At 42.4% G+C, this 17644-nt stretch overlaps 1 protein-coding gene across 5 annotated transcripts in view; it reads right to left on the minus strand.

The window, feature by feature from the left end:
* UBE4B (ubiquitination factor E4B) overlaps positions 1-17644 on the minus strand; it is an 88231-nt gene that overhangs the window by 52870 nt on the left and 17717 nt on the right. For 3 of the 5 annotated variants that reach the window (XM_081143866.1, XM_081143869.1, XM_081143865.1), the window contains exons 2-3: positions 12347-12533; positions 5506-5641 (exon numbers count right to left, since the gene is read on the minus strand). In XM_081143866.1, the coding sequence (XP_080999992.1) occupies positions 5506-5641; positions 12347-12533 (323 nt within the window). Of the gene's footprint in view, positions 1-520; positions 598-5505; positions 5642-12346; positions 12534-17644 lie in introns of those variants that run through there. The other 2 variants (XM_081143868.1, XM_081143867.1) reach the window with 2 other exon arrangements.

Consider the following 17644-nt stretch of genomic DNA (forward strand, 5'->3'; position numbering starts at 1 on the left):
GTTTTCTTTAAGGTCTTTCGATAAACTTTTATAATTTTCTCCACTAAGTCTTTCACTTTTGTTAAATTTATACCTATGTACCATATATTTTTTAATGAAATTGTGACTGGTACCTTTTTAAAAATAAAGTTTTCTAATTTTGGGGTTGCTAGTACATAGTAATGTAACTGATTTTGGAAATAGACCTATTTTAAGCAACTTTATTTATACACAGGGCTTACTAGGTAGATACTCATTCTATCTCTGAATAATAGGTATTTTGTTTCTTCCACTCCAACCCCTACTTGTTTACTGCGAGGGGTAGGATCCCCACGGTAAGCAGAAGCAGAAATAACAGCCATCCTTTTCTTTGTCCTGATTCTAAAGAGTGTTTCTGAGTTCTCACCACTGAGTACGAGAGTTGCTGTAGTTTTTTGGTAGATGTCCTTTATATCAGTCAGGGTAAGATAGGCTACGCTGTGGTCACGCACACTCTGAAGTCTCAGCAGCTTAGCACTCTAAGGGTTTGTTTCTTGCTTACGCAAAGTCTGGTGAGAGTGAAGCATCCTTACTCCATCTTTAATCTATGCCATCTGCAATACACAGCCTCCCAGGTCACTGGAGCGAGAGAAGAGAGGGACGGAGGAGGAACATCGGCTCAACTGCCTTGGCCTAAAAGTGACACATGTCACTTCCACTCACAGTCTATGGGACAAAACTAGTCACTTGACCCCAATCTAACTGCAAAGGAGACTGGAAATGCAGGGGAGCATAACATTATTTGGTTAACCCTGTCTCTGCCATGCTGTCAGTTTAAGGACGCACTTTTCTCTTCCCTGTTTAAGATTTTTATCATCAACTGATGTTGAATTTTAGAAAACTGCAACCATCAAGACTATATGGCTTTCTCTTTTATGATATGGTGAATAGTATTTATAGATATTAAAGCACCCTGTATTCCTGAGATAAACCAAGTTGACCATATTATATTGTATCATACCATATCATATTACATCACATTACTTTAAACTTTTAATTATAGTATCTGTACACAAATGTGCATAGATGACCAAATGTTTGGCTGAATAGCTTCACAAAGGAAACATACTAATGTAATCAGCATCCAGATCAAGAAATATAACATTAGCAGACTCCAAAAGCCCCCTTCTGACACTTCCAATCACTAGCTCACAGTAACCACTACCCTGGTATCTAGCCCTAGAGATGTTTTGACTATTTTTAATGTGCTGCAGTATTTTATCTGTCAATATCTTAAGATTTCTGCAAATATGTTCATGAGTATGATTACCATGCAACTAATTTTCATTCTTGTCTGGTTTTGATATTAAGGTCATATTAGGCTCGTAAGTTGAGTTGGTTTGTGCCCCGCCCCCCCCCTTCTTTTTAATCTGGAATTTTGTGCAAAACTGGAATGGGGGAATTACCTATGAAATCATATGAGCAAGACTGTTTTTGTTGGAAACTTTTTGTGGAAAATTTTAAAATACTGACTCAATTTATTTCATGATTTTTGATTATTCAGGTCTTCTCTTCTTGAGTCAATTTTGGGAGAATTATGTTTTTCTAGGTATTTCATTTTCATTCTATTTTTCAAATTTATTTGCATTTGCACATTTACATTTTTCATGGAATTCTCCCTTCAACAACAAATACCACTGGGTGTCCATGCTATGCAGGCTTTGTGCTAGGTGTCTGAGATGTCAGAGAACAAAAAAGACAAAACAACAACAAAAAACCCACCGCGTCATGGAGCTTTTCTAGCTAGAGAACAAACAATAAACATGAATATGCAAAGCCTACAGTGTAATAAATGCTATGGAAAATTTTAAGAATAAGGAACAGAGAGAAGGCAACTGAGAGCGCAGGGCTGTCCATCTGACATGGGGGGAGCCTGCTCTGACTGGTGTGGCTCAGTTGGCTGAGCACCATCCGCTGCACCGAAAAGTGGCCAATTCAATTCCTGGTCAGGGCAACATGCCCAGGCTGCGGGCTCGACACCCAGTCAGGGTGCGTACAGGAGGCAGCGGATCCATGTTTCTTTCTCACATTGATATTTCTCTCTCTCTCCCTCTCCCTTGTGCTCTCTCTAAAGTCAATAAAAACATAACTTTAAAAAAAGAAAGAAAGAAATGGGGTGAGCCTCACTGAGAAATGTCAGATGAGCAAAAATATGAAGGAGGTTAGCCATGTACAGATCCGGGGAAAATCATGCCAACAAAAGGGTTTTTATTCCCAATATTTACTTGTATTCTTTTTTCCTTTTTAATAATTATAGCTTTATACTTTCTTCTAAGGACCACTTTAGCTACAACACACAGATCATGATTTATAGTATTTGTTATTGTTCAGTTCCACATACTTTCAAACTTTCATCATGATTTTTTCTTATTTTTCTTTTGAGTCTGTTTCTAAACTTCCAAACGTCTGAGGGTTTTTTAAAAAGTTGTTTCCCCTATATTAATGATCAAACCTAATGTACTAGTGAGAAAACATGACCTGTATGGTTCTGACTCTTGAAACTTTTAGTCTACGAGCATTAGGGAAAAAATGTGTATTCTGCAACTGTAGAGTGCAAGGTTCTGTATCTTCCAATTAGATCAAGCTTGCTAGCTGTGCTGTTTAATCTGTCCATATGCTGACTCGTATTTATTCTCTCTGATCTACTGATAAATGAAAGAGACATGTCAAAACTCTCCCGCTATGACTGTGCCAGTTTCTTCTAGTTCTGTCAGTATTTTCTTTATTACACGTTGCTGGTATAGTACTAAGTACATATGCTGTGGAAACTGTTACATCCTACAGGTAAACTAAACATTTATCATTATATAGTGCTTATTTCTAGTAATACTTTGTGCCTTGAAGTCTACTTTATCAATGTGCTTACCCCAATTTTCTTTTGTTTAGCATTTGCCTGGTATTTCTTTCTTCTTTCTGTTACTTTTAACCTTTCTCTAATCTAATGCTTCAGGCATTCCTTCTGCAAACAAGGACAAAGCTGGGTTCTGTTTTATTTTCAGTCCAACCTATGCCTTTCATTGTGATTTACTGTAACTACTGACACACTTTCATTTCTTTTTACCATCTTATTTTGTGCTATTTGTCTCTTTTTTTTTAAAGTTGTGTTTCTTCCTTCCTATTTTTTGAACTGACTTATCTCCACCCTCCCACCTCCTCACCACTGTTCCATACTTTCCTCTTACTGGTTTGGAAGATACACTCTATTTCCATTCTTTCAGTGGCTACCCTTGAAATTTAATCAAGTATTCTTAACTCAAAATCTAAAAGTTGGCCAATATCTTTACCCCTTTTTCAGGTATACAAGGACCTTAGAGCTTGCTTGAATCACCCTCCTCCTGGCTTACCTGTTATTTTGGTCCAGCACTGTAGATCCAGTTTTTGTACCCCACCCCAATATTGTCTACGCTGTTGTTACTGCTTTACACCAGCAGTGTTTGTTTAAATTTACCACATTCGCTATTTTCTTCACTCATCCTTCCTTCTTGCATCTCAGACATTATTTCAGAAATCATTTTCCTTCTTAACTACATCTGTCAAAAGTTGGGTGTCTTTTTGTTGAAGGCTAATCAGGTTGTTGTTTGGTTATTTTTAAAATCTATAAATGTCTTTATTTCACCCTTGCTCTTAAAAGATGGTTCCACAAGGGTACACAATTCCTAGTCGACGGTTATTTTCTTTCAGTAGTTAATGCTATTATTCCAACATCCTCTGCCTTCCATCACTGAGACGTCTGTTGTTCTTTAGTAGATAATCTCTTTTCTCTCCAACTTCTTTAAAGGTCTTTGTCTTTGGTATTCTGCAATTTTAGTAAAAGATGTCTAGAAATGAATTTTGTTTTGTTTAACCTGTTTTTGAGTTGCTGGGCTTCCTGAATCTGAAGATGCATATCATTTATCCACTCTAGAAAAATTCTCAGTCATTTATATTTTTATTTTCAATTATAGTTGACATTCAATATTATTTTATATTTCAGCCATTTATTTTTTTGATAATGGCTTCCAAACCAGTAGAGGGAAAAATGTGCAATAAGGAGAGAACTGGGGAATCTCCCCAAGTCTCTCTATACTCTCCTATGGATATTTCTATTAAATATATATTAAATCTGTGTCTTCTATATCTCCTTCATATTTTTTCATCTTTTCCTCTTTTGGTGTACTCTGGGTAATTTCTTCAGTTCCATCATTCCGTCTGTTAATTCTCTCTTTAGCTATGTCTAATCCTCTGTTTAACTCTTTTCGATTTGATTTATCTTTTCATTTCTAGAAATTGTATTTGGTTCTTTTACAAATGTGCTTGGTTGTTTTTATAGTCACTTGCCCCTTATGTTTTCAATTCCCTTTTTATTTAAATATACATATTTGTATTCTGTATCTGATAATTCCAAAACCCTAAAATATCTAGGTTAAATAATTCTGTTGATACTAATTCTGTTGATTGTTAGTCATGGTGGCTTTTTTCTACTGTGTTTTGTGATTTTTGACCATGAGTTCATGTTTCTTGAAAATTTTTCAAAGGAAATCCTCTGAAGATGTGATGTTTTATGTTTTCTTCTGCTAGATACGTGGGTTCACTGTATATGATAATTCTTAGCTTGAGGTTTTTCAGACTATACCAATAGTGTTAATCTAGGTGCTAAGCCCATATGAAAGTTACCTATTAACCATGAAATCACAAAGCTGACTTGACTTTAAAAAAAATACATGCATTCAGACCAAAGGTAGTAAGAACACAATTGTTTTTACTCTATGGGGTTAATTTTTTTCCTACTTGATCTTTTCTCTGAGAGGGCAGACCTTCCTGAATTCTTGCCTAATGTGTGTGATCTCTGATCTGGTTCCTCAGTCCAACCCCACCTAGTACTGAAGCTCTATTCCACTGCTTCTCAACCTTTTTCACATCATAACACACACAGAAAATAGTACCTGTCTGGCTCAATGGCATAAACAGAGGGGGCAGCTTGAGGGCACAGGAGATGGGTCTGGGGGTGGGGGTGAGGGTCTGGCTTGCTTGAGGAATAAGGAAATCAACACCTCAGCCACTCTATCACCTAGTCATGGCACACTCGCAGCACAGGAAGGCTCTGCTCTAGGACACCCTGATCCTCATGGAGCTCTGAGGCTGTTTGGCTCACTTGTCTGTACCCTTCCATATTTTTAATTTTTACTGATCAGTAAAACTTTGAAGATATATTTAGGGACTGACAGATATGCCAACTTTGTATTTATAAAGACATTTAAACACTAAAAACATTTCTTACCACCTATATCATTATTTCACAAAAGACATTTCAACACCAAAAACATAAAAAGGTATAAAGAACACTTCAGAATAATACAGAGACCTTTAAATTTAATAAACTTAGCTCTAATATGCTATGGACTGGCACGAATCTCTGGGCTGGCATTTGAGACTAATGGACTAGACACTAAAGTGAATGGATCTTTCCCTTTCCATAAAATAGTTTATTGGAAAATTGGCTTACTCTACCTTTTCTCACAAGAGACACCGTCGATATCCATGCTCTGGGAACGCGAGAGAGACTGAGATTGGGTTTCAAGGCTATTGGAGGGCGAGCTGCTGAGAGAACTGACTCCTTCACTGCTCTGGCTTCGATGGGCTACTCCTAGTCAGAGAAAGAAATGAAGATTAAGTCTCATGTGAAAGAACATTAAAGCTACTTGTAATAACAGCAGTGAACATACACAGTTGGTATTCATACCATTGGGACAGTCAGTACCTAAAGAATTTCTATCAAAAAATTACACTAAATGCAAAAATAGTATTTTAATCATAGACACATTAGCAAGAAGTCATACCTTATCCATATGCGTCACATGAGATAGAGAGCTATACCTATTACCTAAAACTGATTCCTCATCACCTTCTCTTTCACCAATTTAAACTATGATCCCGCAATACAAATCAGCCTCCATCACTGGCCAGAAAAACCCTTAAAATGTACCAAAAATAACATACATTAATGAATGAACATAGAGAGACAAGATGTAGAGATGTGTGATGAAGCAAATGCACTAAAATGTTAATGGTAGAATGTAGATGGTGGGTATTTGGGTGTTCATTGTAAAATTCTTTCAACTCTGCTGTATGCTTAAAAATTTCACAATAAAATGTTGAAAACATGCAAACAGACCCATCTAAGCTATGTCCTTAAATATAGATCAATTCACTTATTGAGTAAATATCTTATCTGTGGCAGCTAAGGGAAATAAATAACCTGACATTGTCCTTGTCCTCATGGCGCTTACAGCACAGTGAATCACAGCCATGAGTACAGGGGCAGCTTTCTCATCAATGTCTTCAAAACTATGTTTTTCATAGAACTTAAAATTTACTTTAACTCTCTGAATATCCATTTACAAGTACTTTTAAAAATAAATACCTATTGTACTGAAAGATAAGTGAAACTTACATTTTAAAAAAAGTAAAACTCTAGTTACCAGTTGCAGCTGAAACTACCACCAAGTGGATAATGTAACCATCCCAGCATTCGAAGAAAGTTGTCACCCATTAATGTCTCTTCACTGAAGAATATTATAAAACATTTATGCATTCCTGATAGGTGTTAACAAGTACCTATTTATTAAAACTTCTGGAGGACTCAGGAAGGAAAAGAGAAACTCAATTTTTGGTATTCCTAAGTAGACTCAAATGAAATACGGAAAACATCTAATGTAGTGAAAATTCTGAAAGAAGCTTGTGAAACTTTAAATTCATTAATTCAAGAAGTGTAACACAAAATAAGTTCTCAATAAATATTTATTGAATATAATCATAAAGCATCAATAATGTCCTTAGGAAAATATTAGTTTACCTATCACAATGAAAGGTCCAACAATTTTTTAATGAAAATGAATCAATAATAAAGTTCAACAATTTTTATGGGACAGCAATTAAGCAGCTTTAAAATGTGTACCTGATAAAACCAGTTCTAAAATTAAACTGGCTGGTTGGCTCAGTCGTTAGAGCATCAGCCTGCGGGCTGAAGGGTCCCGGGTTTGATTCTAGTCATGGGCATGGACCTCAGTTGCAGGCTCCATCCCAGCTCCAGTCAGGCACATGCAGGAGGCAACCAATCAATGTGTCTCTCTCACATTGATGTTTCTTTTTTTTCTCTCTCTCTCCCTCCCTCCTTTCCACTCTCTCTGAAAAGCAATGGAAAAAATATCCTCAGGTGAGGGTTAAATAAAATTAAACTGATAATTACAACAAGATGTTTAAAAAACTGTTTTTGTAACCTGTAGTATACTACAGGTACTCTGTGTACAATAATCCTATAGTAATACAGTGCCAGAGTGTTCCACGTAGTTTAATATACTGCATTTACAATGTTTTTAAAATAATAGTATTAATAACTAACGCTTATTGAGTGCTCTTTTTAAAAAAATGTTTTTATTGATGTTATAGAGAGAAGAAGAGAAAGGGAGGGAGAGAAACATCGATCAGCTGCCTCCTGCATGCGCCCTACTGGGGACTAAGACCACAACCTGGGCATGTGGCCTGACCTGGAATTGAACCGGCAACCTTTTGGTGCATGAGATGACGCTCAACCAACTGAGCAACACCAGCCAGGGCTGCAATGTTTTTATAAGACATCAAGGAGATCATCTGAATCCTCTTTTTCCTGAAGCCTCCACATGATCTTCACATCCTGGGTCAAGTGGGGCAATTCTCCTGAGAATTAATTATGTTTACTAGTGTTCCTCGATCGCTACAAACCATGTGACCCCACTCCTTCTGAAACTTAAAAAACAGGTGGTATCTCTGACTTTATTTAGAATCAATATGAATTAAATATCACGAGTAAAAACGAATCAAAGCAATTGTACAAAATTCCACTTTGCTCTCAAACCACATACATGTGTTGTTGTTTTTTTGTCTTTAACCTCTCCCACCCCTAACTTGAGAAATCGCTGTCAGGAAGCCAAGCTTTAAGGAATACAGATCCACCCCCCTTCATGTCCATAAAGCCAGACATTAAAGAATTAAAACACAAACAAAACCTCTGATCCTCTTATAGAATATGAGTGAAATCTCTACATATCAAGTTAAAAAATTTTTTTAAAAAGTGAGGATATGTATAACAAAGAATAGAGAGAGCAATGTCTGCTTAATAAAATAGGAATTACAACTTTCCAGATGGCAGCTTTCCAAACTTTTATGACTAATAAGAGCTTGTTAAAAGTAAAATGCATTCTGTGTGGGAAAGCCAGAATTTTTTTTAAAATAGGGTTTTAGTTCTGTAAGATTGTCCTCCTAATACTGAAGTATTTCCTGAATGATATTCCCTTTTGGGTATAAACCAGACCAAATGCCTATTGTTAAGCCGCAACACTAGCTCTGTTCCAGTATTTTACACACACACACACACACACACACACACACACACACACACACAGTTATATCCCCTTGGGATTTCTCTTCTTTTCTTTTAAGTTTATCTTTATTGATTTCAGAGAGAGGAAGGGAGAGAGACAGAAACATCAATGATGAGTCACTGATTATCTGCCTCCTGCACGCCCCCTACTGGGGATCGAGCTCACAACACAGGCATGTGCCCTGACCAGGAATTGAACCATGACCTCCTGGTTCACAGGTCAACACTCAACCACTGAGCCACACCGGCCGGGCAAGATTTCTTTTCTTTAAGCTGGCAATAAGAGCTCAAGAAAAAGTATCCATGTTGGACAGAGGTTGTGCTTTTAGACAGGGCGGCCAAAGAAGGTGTTACTTAGAAAGTGACAAATCAACATCTGGAGAATTAAGCAAAAAAAGCCTCATGGATTTTAGGGCACAAGCATTCTAGACACAGATATGGCAAAAATAAAGGCTCCAAATAGGGACCATGCCTGGAATGTTCCGGAACAGCAGGGAAGTCAGCATAGCTGGAACACAGGGAGTAAGAAGAGTGGTGAGCGAGGAGGTCAGAGCAGCAGCAGGTGGGGTCACACTCAGCCCAGGCAGTGGTGAGGACTGACATTCATTCATTCATTCATTCATTCATTCATTCTGGGTAAGGCAGGGAGCGAATGCAGAGTTCTGAACAGAGAACTGACGTGGCCTGTCTTATGAGGGGTTTGTTTTCTGTTTTGTTCTGTTTAAACTTGTTTATTTAATAAATTCACGAAAATTTGTTTATCCAACCTGCCAAGAACATGGCTAATAATATCTACCTGTTTGTGATTATGAATAATGGTGATTATGTGAGAAACATGATTAGGACTTCACAGCACAGAGGCGCACTGCCTAGAACAAACTACTGAGAGCTGTCCAAGCCTTCCTGCTCCTGTGTGAGGGCAACCGAATGAGCCTGCTGTGAAACTGACACTGCTGTTGTGTGACGTGGGACTTATGCTTCAGTGGGACCCACTGGCTCACACTGAGAACACTGGTGAAGCCAGGGTGGGTGAGAGAGAGCAGTGAGGAGGCCACTCCAGCAATCCAGGCAGGATATGCTGGTGCCCTGGACCTGGGTGGCAGCAGACAGGTGAGGTGAGGTGGTGAGAATCTGGTCAGGTTCTATTTTGCTGATGGACCTAGAGCAGGCAGGGGCCAGCAAGCTAGTCCACAGGCCACATCTGACCCACTAAATAAAGCTTTACTGGAACACAGCCACGCGCCTTCATTTACATATCATCTGTGGCTGCTTTTGTGCCACAAGGCAGAGAACAGCTGGGCAGAGGTGGTACAGCCTTCAAAGCAAAAATTATTTTCTATCTAGCCCTTTGGAGAAAGAGTTTCAGACCCTGAACCAGAATAGGAGGTAAACAGAGCAGATGATTTAGGCTTAAGCAACCAGAAAAAAAAGAGTTATCATTTATTGGGACAGGGTCTGGGAGAGGATGGCGTGTGAGAAAACATCAGGAGTTCCACTGTGGACACATTAACTGCGAGATGCCTGTTAGACGATGTTTGTGTCTGAGGCTCAAGGAACAGGTCCAAGCTAGAGAGACAAACGTAGGAGTCATCACGTCAGAGACAGTAATTAAAGCTGGGAAACCAGATGAATCAGTAAGAGAACCAACACAGGAGAGGATGAGAGGTTCACTATTGAGCCTTGGCACCCTAACATTCAGAGGCCAGGGAAATAGAGAACTACCCAGAGAACCAAGAAGGAATAGAGACAGGAGGAAACCAGGAGGGCATGTTCTGGAAGACAAGAGGAGAAAGCCTTTCAAGGAAAAGGGGCCAAAGCCACGTCAAGGGAGGCTGACAGGTCAGATCCGACGGTGACTTGGACCATGAGAGGCCTCACCTGAGGGAGCTGATTCAGCAGAGGATGTGAGACAGAGGGAGGCAAGTGGGCACAGGCCACTCGGTCCAGAACCTGAAGATATGTTTATCGATTTTGGACAGGGAGGATGGGACAGAGAAACACTGGTGTGAAACATTGATCGGCTGCCCCCCATATGTGCCTCGACCAGGGACAAAACCCACAACCTAGGTATGTGCCCTGACTGGGAACTGAACCCGCAACCTTTTGGTGCACAGGACAACACTACAGCCAACTAAGCCACCTGGCCAGGGCAAGAGTTCCTTTTTATTTTTTCCCATGATGAGAGAAGAAGCAGCATGTATAATGGCTATTAAAAAAATCAAAGTTTCCCACTTGAGCTAGAAAGCCTGACGAAGCAAGAGAAACAGGACTGTGGGGCAACAGCCCTGAGCAGGTGGGAGGAGCTGGAGTCCAGGGCAGGCCTGCGACAAGGGCGGGCACAGTGCAAACATAACCAGAACTGGCCACACATCTAGACAGGTAGGGGATGTAATGATGGGAGCTTCAGGAGGGTCGGCCGCAGGTTTTCTCCGTGAATGAGAAGCAGGCCAACAGCTGAGAGTGCGCGTGGAAAGCGAAGCTGCAGACTGCAGGGGGTATGGAATAATCAGCAGAATGGGAGAGGACCCCAGGAAATACGGCACGACCCCTACCACTGCTAAGGGTCCACTTGAGTTTGTGATCATGAATCGGGAAGGAGACAGCGTGGTTCCAGGTTTTCTCTAGCTCTGTTTCACTGCATAAGCAGCATGCTGAGATTGCTGCTGGTGGTCCCAAGTGGACAGCGTGCTGCGTGCGACCAGGAGCGGCAGGGGGCGTGCAGGAGCACACAGTCCTGGTCTCCTGCGGACCTGTGCTGGTGCAGTGAGCCTCCCCATCAAACCAGTCTCCCTGGACAATTTGTAGCACTCCGGGGGGGGGGGGGGGCACATGACGACCACACACCATGGTGAGACCAGCAGCACTGTTTCCAAGGAAAAGATAAAAGCACAACTGGAATCCCGAACCCTTCCCCTATCGGAGGACCAGCACAGCTTCTCAAAGGTGTTCAGAGGAGACATTTCAGGCAAAGGCACTGTTTATTACTAACTGATGTTTGAACTGCTCTTGCTTTTATAATTAACAGAATTATGTATGAGCATTTATATTTACATAAGGAGAGCATTTATATTTACATAAGGAGGAGGCTACAATGATATCTAGCAAGAGTTACAGCAACAGAAACTCTGTAAACACTTTTAATTGACAAGTCAGCCTAAACAAGACAGGTTATTCAGAGAGGACTAAGGGCGAGTGCACGAAACGACGGCAGAACCAAAACTGCGCGTTCATTATGAGATGAGATGACTGACGATGAAAACGTCTCTTCACACCTGCTTTCTCATAATTAGAATCCTAAGTAATTATAATTATTAGAATGGTAATCGTTGTTGTTTGATAGAAATGTTCATTTAGAGAAAGGACAGATATTTTCAAATATGAGTCATTATCGTTGTTTCCCAACAAAGATACTCCTAGATATCAACCAGGAACTCATTAATTATAAAGAAATAAACCTTTACAATAGCTAAATAATTGTCAATGAGACAGTCCTAAAACATCATACCAGGAAAACTTTTATACCGTGAAAATTCAGAGAAAGAATTCTATGCCAAAGTAATTAGAGGCCTGTTACTTTGACCGTTATTCCAATCTTGCATTTTCAGATTATTTTATCTGAAAAGCATCAACTCATCAAATCAGCAGAACCACATGTAGCCTTAATCACTGTGCTATCAAAGATAGAACCTGACCTGTTTGGAAAAAAGGATAAGTTATGGAAAGGAAAACAATTAGTCTTAACAGATCACTATCAAATGAATAGACTTTAATAAAGCACGCGGCAATGATCTTAAATTTCAAACGACTGCTTGCAGGATTTTAAAGAGTTGCTCTACAATTTATTTACCCTGCTGTGAAAATGTCACATTGTAAGCTTAATAAAAAGCTGCGAGAGAATGATAAACACGCCTCAGGTATGAAGGGAAGGCTTACCTGATGCACCAATTGGGGAGGTAGCTGGGGTCATGTTGTGGACATTGAGACCAAGGCTCTGGGAGGGGCCTGGGGCTGATGCTGCTATAGGAGGCCCGGGAGGGTTCTCTCTCTGGGGAGAGGTGAGCGGGGTGGTCGGTTGGGAGGTCTGTCCACCAGCAAGTCGAGCAAGGCGCCTCCGTCGGATCTACGGGTGGGGGAAAGGACACTATAGGTAAACAGCAGCAATACAAGTCCGCCCGAGAACATTAATGTTATCAAGAACCACACTAAAGCTGAACAACTAAGTACGACTTGAGAAAAAAGTGCCCATTTGAGACAATAACTTGGTGTCCCAGTATTTCTGCAAGCTACCACCTCACTTTTTAAAAATTGTATCTTAAAAATTATTTTAAATCCTAAATCCTACCCCAAACCAAATTTTAAATTAGATGTGAAGGTAAAATAAACACATTTTCATACACATACACACACATAAGATATAAGTAAATAAAAATTGCATCTTATCTCTGTTTATCACACTTTCTTGACTAATATGAACTTACAATTAACATACTACTTTTAAACACACTAACGCTTGTTGGTTATTTTAATAAAACTACATACCTTGGTCATTTTAAGTAGGTGAGATTAAAAATAAATGTCCAATTTAACTCACTAAAACAATGACAGAAAGTAACAAGGTATACGAAGACACAAATTTTACTATCACTTTCAAGAGCAGAATGATTAGGTTTTTATTAATTTCAATAAAAATATAATCTACAACTTCCTTATACTAATATCCCAGAGTTATGAAGAGATTATAAATATGTCCACAAAATTCCAGTACATCAAAGAACTGTTTCCCCCACGTTTTGAGTCATTAAATTCATAACCAGTCAATAAACTCTCACTGACCACCTGCTGTCCCAGGCCTGGAGGATACCTGACAATGATAAGGCTTCTGGCTCCAAGCAGGCATCAGTGAAGCAAACCAACCAGGCTGCTCACCTCTTTCTATTACAAGTAAGATGGCAACTTAAATTATGACAAACACTAACAGGGAGGGACCTCATCTGAACTAAGAAGCTGTCATTCTAACACTGTAGAAAACCTGCTCCTTTTACTATTCAGACAACCATGAACATCCTGATTCTTAACCCTGGAGTTCAGAAGCCCCTTCCTGTGTCCCTGCTACAAATACAGCTATCAATGAACTTCTATAAAACCCTGAAGTTGTTTATCTACTTAACTAGATTAAACCCCTTAAAGGAAAGGATTAGGTCATATTTATTTAAGAAACACTGATGGAGCACTGAACTATCTTCCAGCAATGTTCTAAAAACTTTACAAATATATACTTATTTAATTCTCATAATAACCATTGAGGTAGGTACTTATATCCATTTTACATACGAGCAAACTGAGGCATGGAAAGCTCTTCGGGAGCCTCAATGTTTTGTAACAGTGTAAATGAATCCTGAGACCCAAACCTGTGAGAACCCCTGCACTCCACCAGGCTGCCTCTCTTGCTCACCTTTACCGCCCTGAAGACCAGCACGGCACCTGGCCTGTAGCAGGAGCTCAGTGCTCACTGACCTGCACTGAACAGAGAAGGGAAACAGTGAAAGGCATCGCTTCTCCCGGCTCCTCGGCCACCGTCCTAGCCAGGCCACCACCCTCTCACCAGGACCCCGGCAAAGCTTCCTAAAGGATCCACCTGTGCCCACTCTGGCCTGGTAGATAGACGCCCCGTATTCCTTTCTTTAAACACTTCCTAAGTTTCAGATTTCTGAAATGCAAATCAAAACCACACTGAGATGACACCTCACACCCACTAGGATGGCTACTATAAGAAAAGAAAATAATAAGTGTTAGCAAGGATGTGGAGAAACTGGAACCCGTGTGTACTGTTAGCGGGAAGTAAAACGGTGCAGCCACTGTGGGAAACAGTCTAGCGGTTCCTCAAAAAATTAAAAATAGAACTAGCACATGATCCTGTGATTCCACTCCTAGGTAATACCCAAAAAACTGAAAGCAGGGACTCGAACAGACATTTGTTGCTCCGTGTGCACAGCAGCATTATACCCAATAGCCGTGAGGTGGAGGCAACCCAGGTGTCCGTCGAGGGATGGTGGATAAATAAGATGCGCCGCATCCACACAATGGAACGCTATTCAGCCTTAAAAAGGAAGACAATTCTGACACAGCTGCAACACGGGGAACTTTGAGGACGCTGTGCTAAGAGAAAGAAGCCGGTCACAAAAAGACAAATACTGCATGAGTCCACTTATACGAGGCACCTAGACTAGTTGAATTCACAGAGACAGAAAAATGGTGGTTGCCAAGGGCTAGGGAGATTTCAAAATTCTGTCTGCGAATAGGAGACAGTCCTAAGTGATGAGAAAGCATGTTGTCACAGTTCCTCCTACAATCCATTCTCTGCACAGCAATCACAGGAATTCTTTAAAAATGCACGTCCCTCTCCCTGCTTAAACCCTCAGTGGCTCTGCACTGCACTGGAGAAACCTGGAGTGAAAGCCACTGGCTGCCTCTCCAGGCCGTGGTGTCCACCCAGGCGGCAGCCACGCCGGCTCTCCGACATGTACTAGAACATCTCTGGCTCTATCTTGCCTCAGGCCACGTGCAATTCCTGCAGCCAAGGAGCACTGCCTCCGTTTCTCAGAATGGCTGGGGCTTTCTCTTCCTTCCCTGCTCAGCTTAAACGTCCCCGCCAGGACTCCCCCGGCCACGGTGCCCGGCACAGCCCTCCTGGCCACTCGTCTGGTTTCATGGCCCTCCTTTCACACCCTCCGGGCGCTCCGCACGTCTGTAAGTGCCTTGCCTTCTCACGCACCGCTCACCGCCCGCTTCCCTCGCGGGTGGGCCCCAGGAGGAAGCGTCTGCCTGGCTCACTGCCGCACGGCCAGCTCCGCGCACACGCCGGGCACACGACAGCTCCGCGCACACCGAACGACAGGGACTCACACGGAGCCGAGGGAGCAGAGGGCTGGAACGGCGCGAGCGCGCTTAGCTGAACATTCAAAGGCCAGGCAGTGTCCCAGACGGGACACTGACCCCGCTTCTGACAGCCACACGACACGCACTCATGGAGCACAGGAAGGGAGAGGGTTCCGCTCCCCGGAGGCGGCTCTGGAGGCGGCCACGGAGCAGCCGGGCGAGCAAAGCAGCGAAAGCAGGGCGGGGCGGCAGGGCCACGGCTGCCACGCGGCGGACGGAGCAGCCCTCTGGTGAGGGGCGCCTGAGGACACCTGGAGGAACAGCGGCAGCGACCAGGCGGGGACCCGGGGATGCAGTGGACGGCGCTCGGCATGTTCGAGGTCGGGAAGGCCAGGCGGTCAGAGCAGGAGCACGGGGACAGGGCAGAGGACAGCTCGGAGATGAGGGCCTCAAGGCCTACACAAGCCCTGGCTCTGGGACGCCACCGAAGGGCGTGGACAGAAAATGGTCTGAGCGACAGTTCACGGTTGTGTTTCGGCCGCAGTGGAGGACAACCTTCAGGGGAGAGCGGAGCGGGCAGAGCCGACTCCGGGGCCGCTGCAGGGTCGGCAGGGCGCCGGCCTGGACCCGGGGGGCCGCTGCCGGGCCTGCTGCGTGGGCCTTCGGCGGGCATCCTGAAGCCAGGGCGGTATTTTAATGCTTCCAACAGCAACACAACAGGACGCCTGGTGAAGAGAAACTAAATTTTCACGGAAAGCAGCATTTGGGAATTTGCTAGGAGTTAAGTCGCACTGCCTTAGAGGCAGATAAATTTTGGAGCCCGTGCTTGATTTCAAAGTCAAATTCAACCTTTACCACTTACTACCCAGGTTTCGAGATTAGCCGCTCACCCTCTGTTCGTTCAGCATCCTGTCCACTGGAGATAAAAACAGTGCCCTCCTCACAGAGTTGGGAGAAAACCACCACCCTTGCCCTGTTCTCTCCTTCACGGCTCCTCCTTCATGGCTCTACTACGCATGCGGTGTTTTTTGTGCATTGCTTACTCTAGTTTCTTAAGGCAAGGAGTTTTCTCAGTTTTGTTCTCTGACATACCATCACTGCCTAGAAGAGTGCAGTTCCTGGCACACAGTAGGTGCTCTTTAAGTATCTGCTGCATGAATGAAAGAAGAAACGAAAACCACTGGAAAATGCACTGCACGTAAAGTTTACTGTCTATGGAGTAACATTATCATCTTTTTGTAAAACATGAAGTCACTGTAACTCTGGGTGCCAAGTTCAGCCTGAAATGCTAACCTCAGATGTTCTCAGTGATATAAACATGAAGTAAATGTCCTCAGTCATTGCACTACGGGCTTGAAGGAAGGACGTTTCCTAAAGAGAAAGAACTCCACCGTGCTGGTATCTCCCTCCTACCCCCACCACCCTACACACACAGGTTTAAAAAAAGAATGAAGAATCAGACTTGGTGAAATATACTGTGGACTGTTAAGGGAGATGGAGCAGTGCGGTAAGGGACAGAGGCAGGTCGATGCAAGACATGAACTGGTAGGAGGTGATTGGTAGGACGTGTCCTGACTCCCCGTAAGACCTACTGTTAAAAGAAACAGCCACCACTGGGGCAGGGCTCTGGGCTGCCGACAGCAGAGACACCCTTCGGTGGACTGACAACTTTCTACAATGGTGGTGACTTTAAACTGACTTAGCAATGTGAGGACCCTGGGAATATCTGGACAGGAGACTCCCAAGAGAATGGATTTGGGCAAATGTAAGTATAAAGGCCTATCTAATTAATTGAACTATTAAGAGATGTGACCTCACTTTTATCACAAACAGAACATACGGGATATAAACTAAAAATAGTCCCAACATACCAAAATATTATTAAACTTTTTTCTCTTTGCTTACTTTTTTACACTAAGCACACTAGACTGGTATAACATCTTTTAAGTTACGCAAAAGGCTTTTTGTTGTTGTTGTTGTTAAACCTCACTCGAGGATATTTTTTCCATTGATATTCAGAGAAAGTGGAAGGGAGGAGGGAGGAGGGAGGAGGGAGGAGGGAGGAGGGAGGAGGGAGGAGGGAGGAGGGAGGAGGGAGAGGGAGAGGGAGAGGGAGAGGGAGAGGGAGAGGGAGAGGGAGAGGGAGAGGGAGAGGGAGAGGGAGAGGGAGAGGGAGAGGGAGAGGGAGACATTGATGTGAGAGATACATCAATTGGCTTCCTCCCACACATGCCCCAATGGGGTCGGGGATCGAACCAGCTACCCTCCAGTACTTGGGCCAATGCTCTAACCATTGAACCACACTGGCCAGGACACAAAAGTCTTTTAAAAAAAATTTTGTTTCCCCCACGTCAG

This window comes from Miniopterus schreibersii (genome assembly GCF_964146895.1).
Source record: "Miniopterus schreibersii genome assembly, chromosome: 8".
In the NCBI taxonomy this organism is placed as follows: domain Eukaryota; kingdom Metazoa; phylum Chordata; class Mammalia; order Chiroptera; family Miniopteridae; genus Miniopterus; species Miniopterus schreibersii.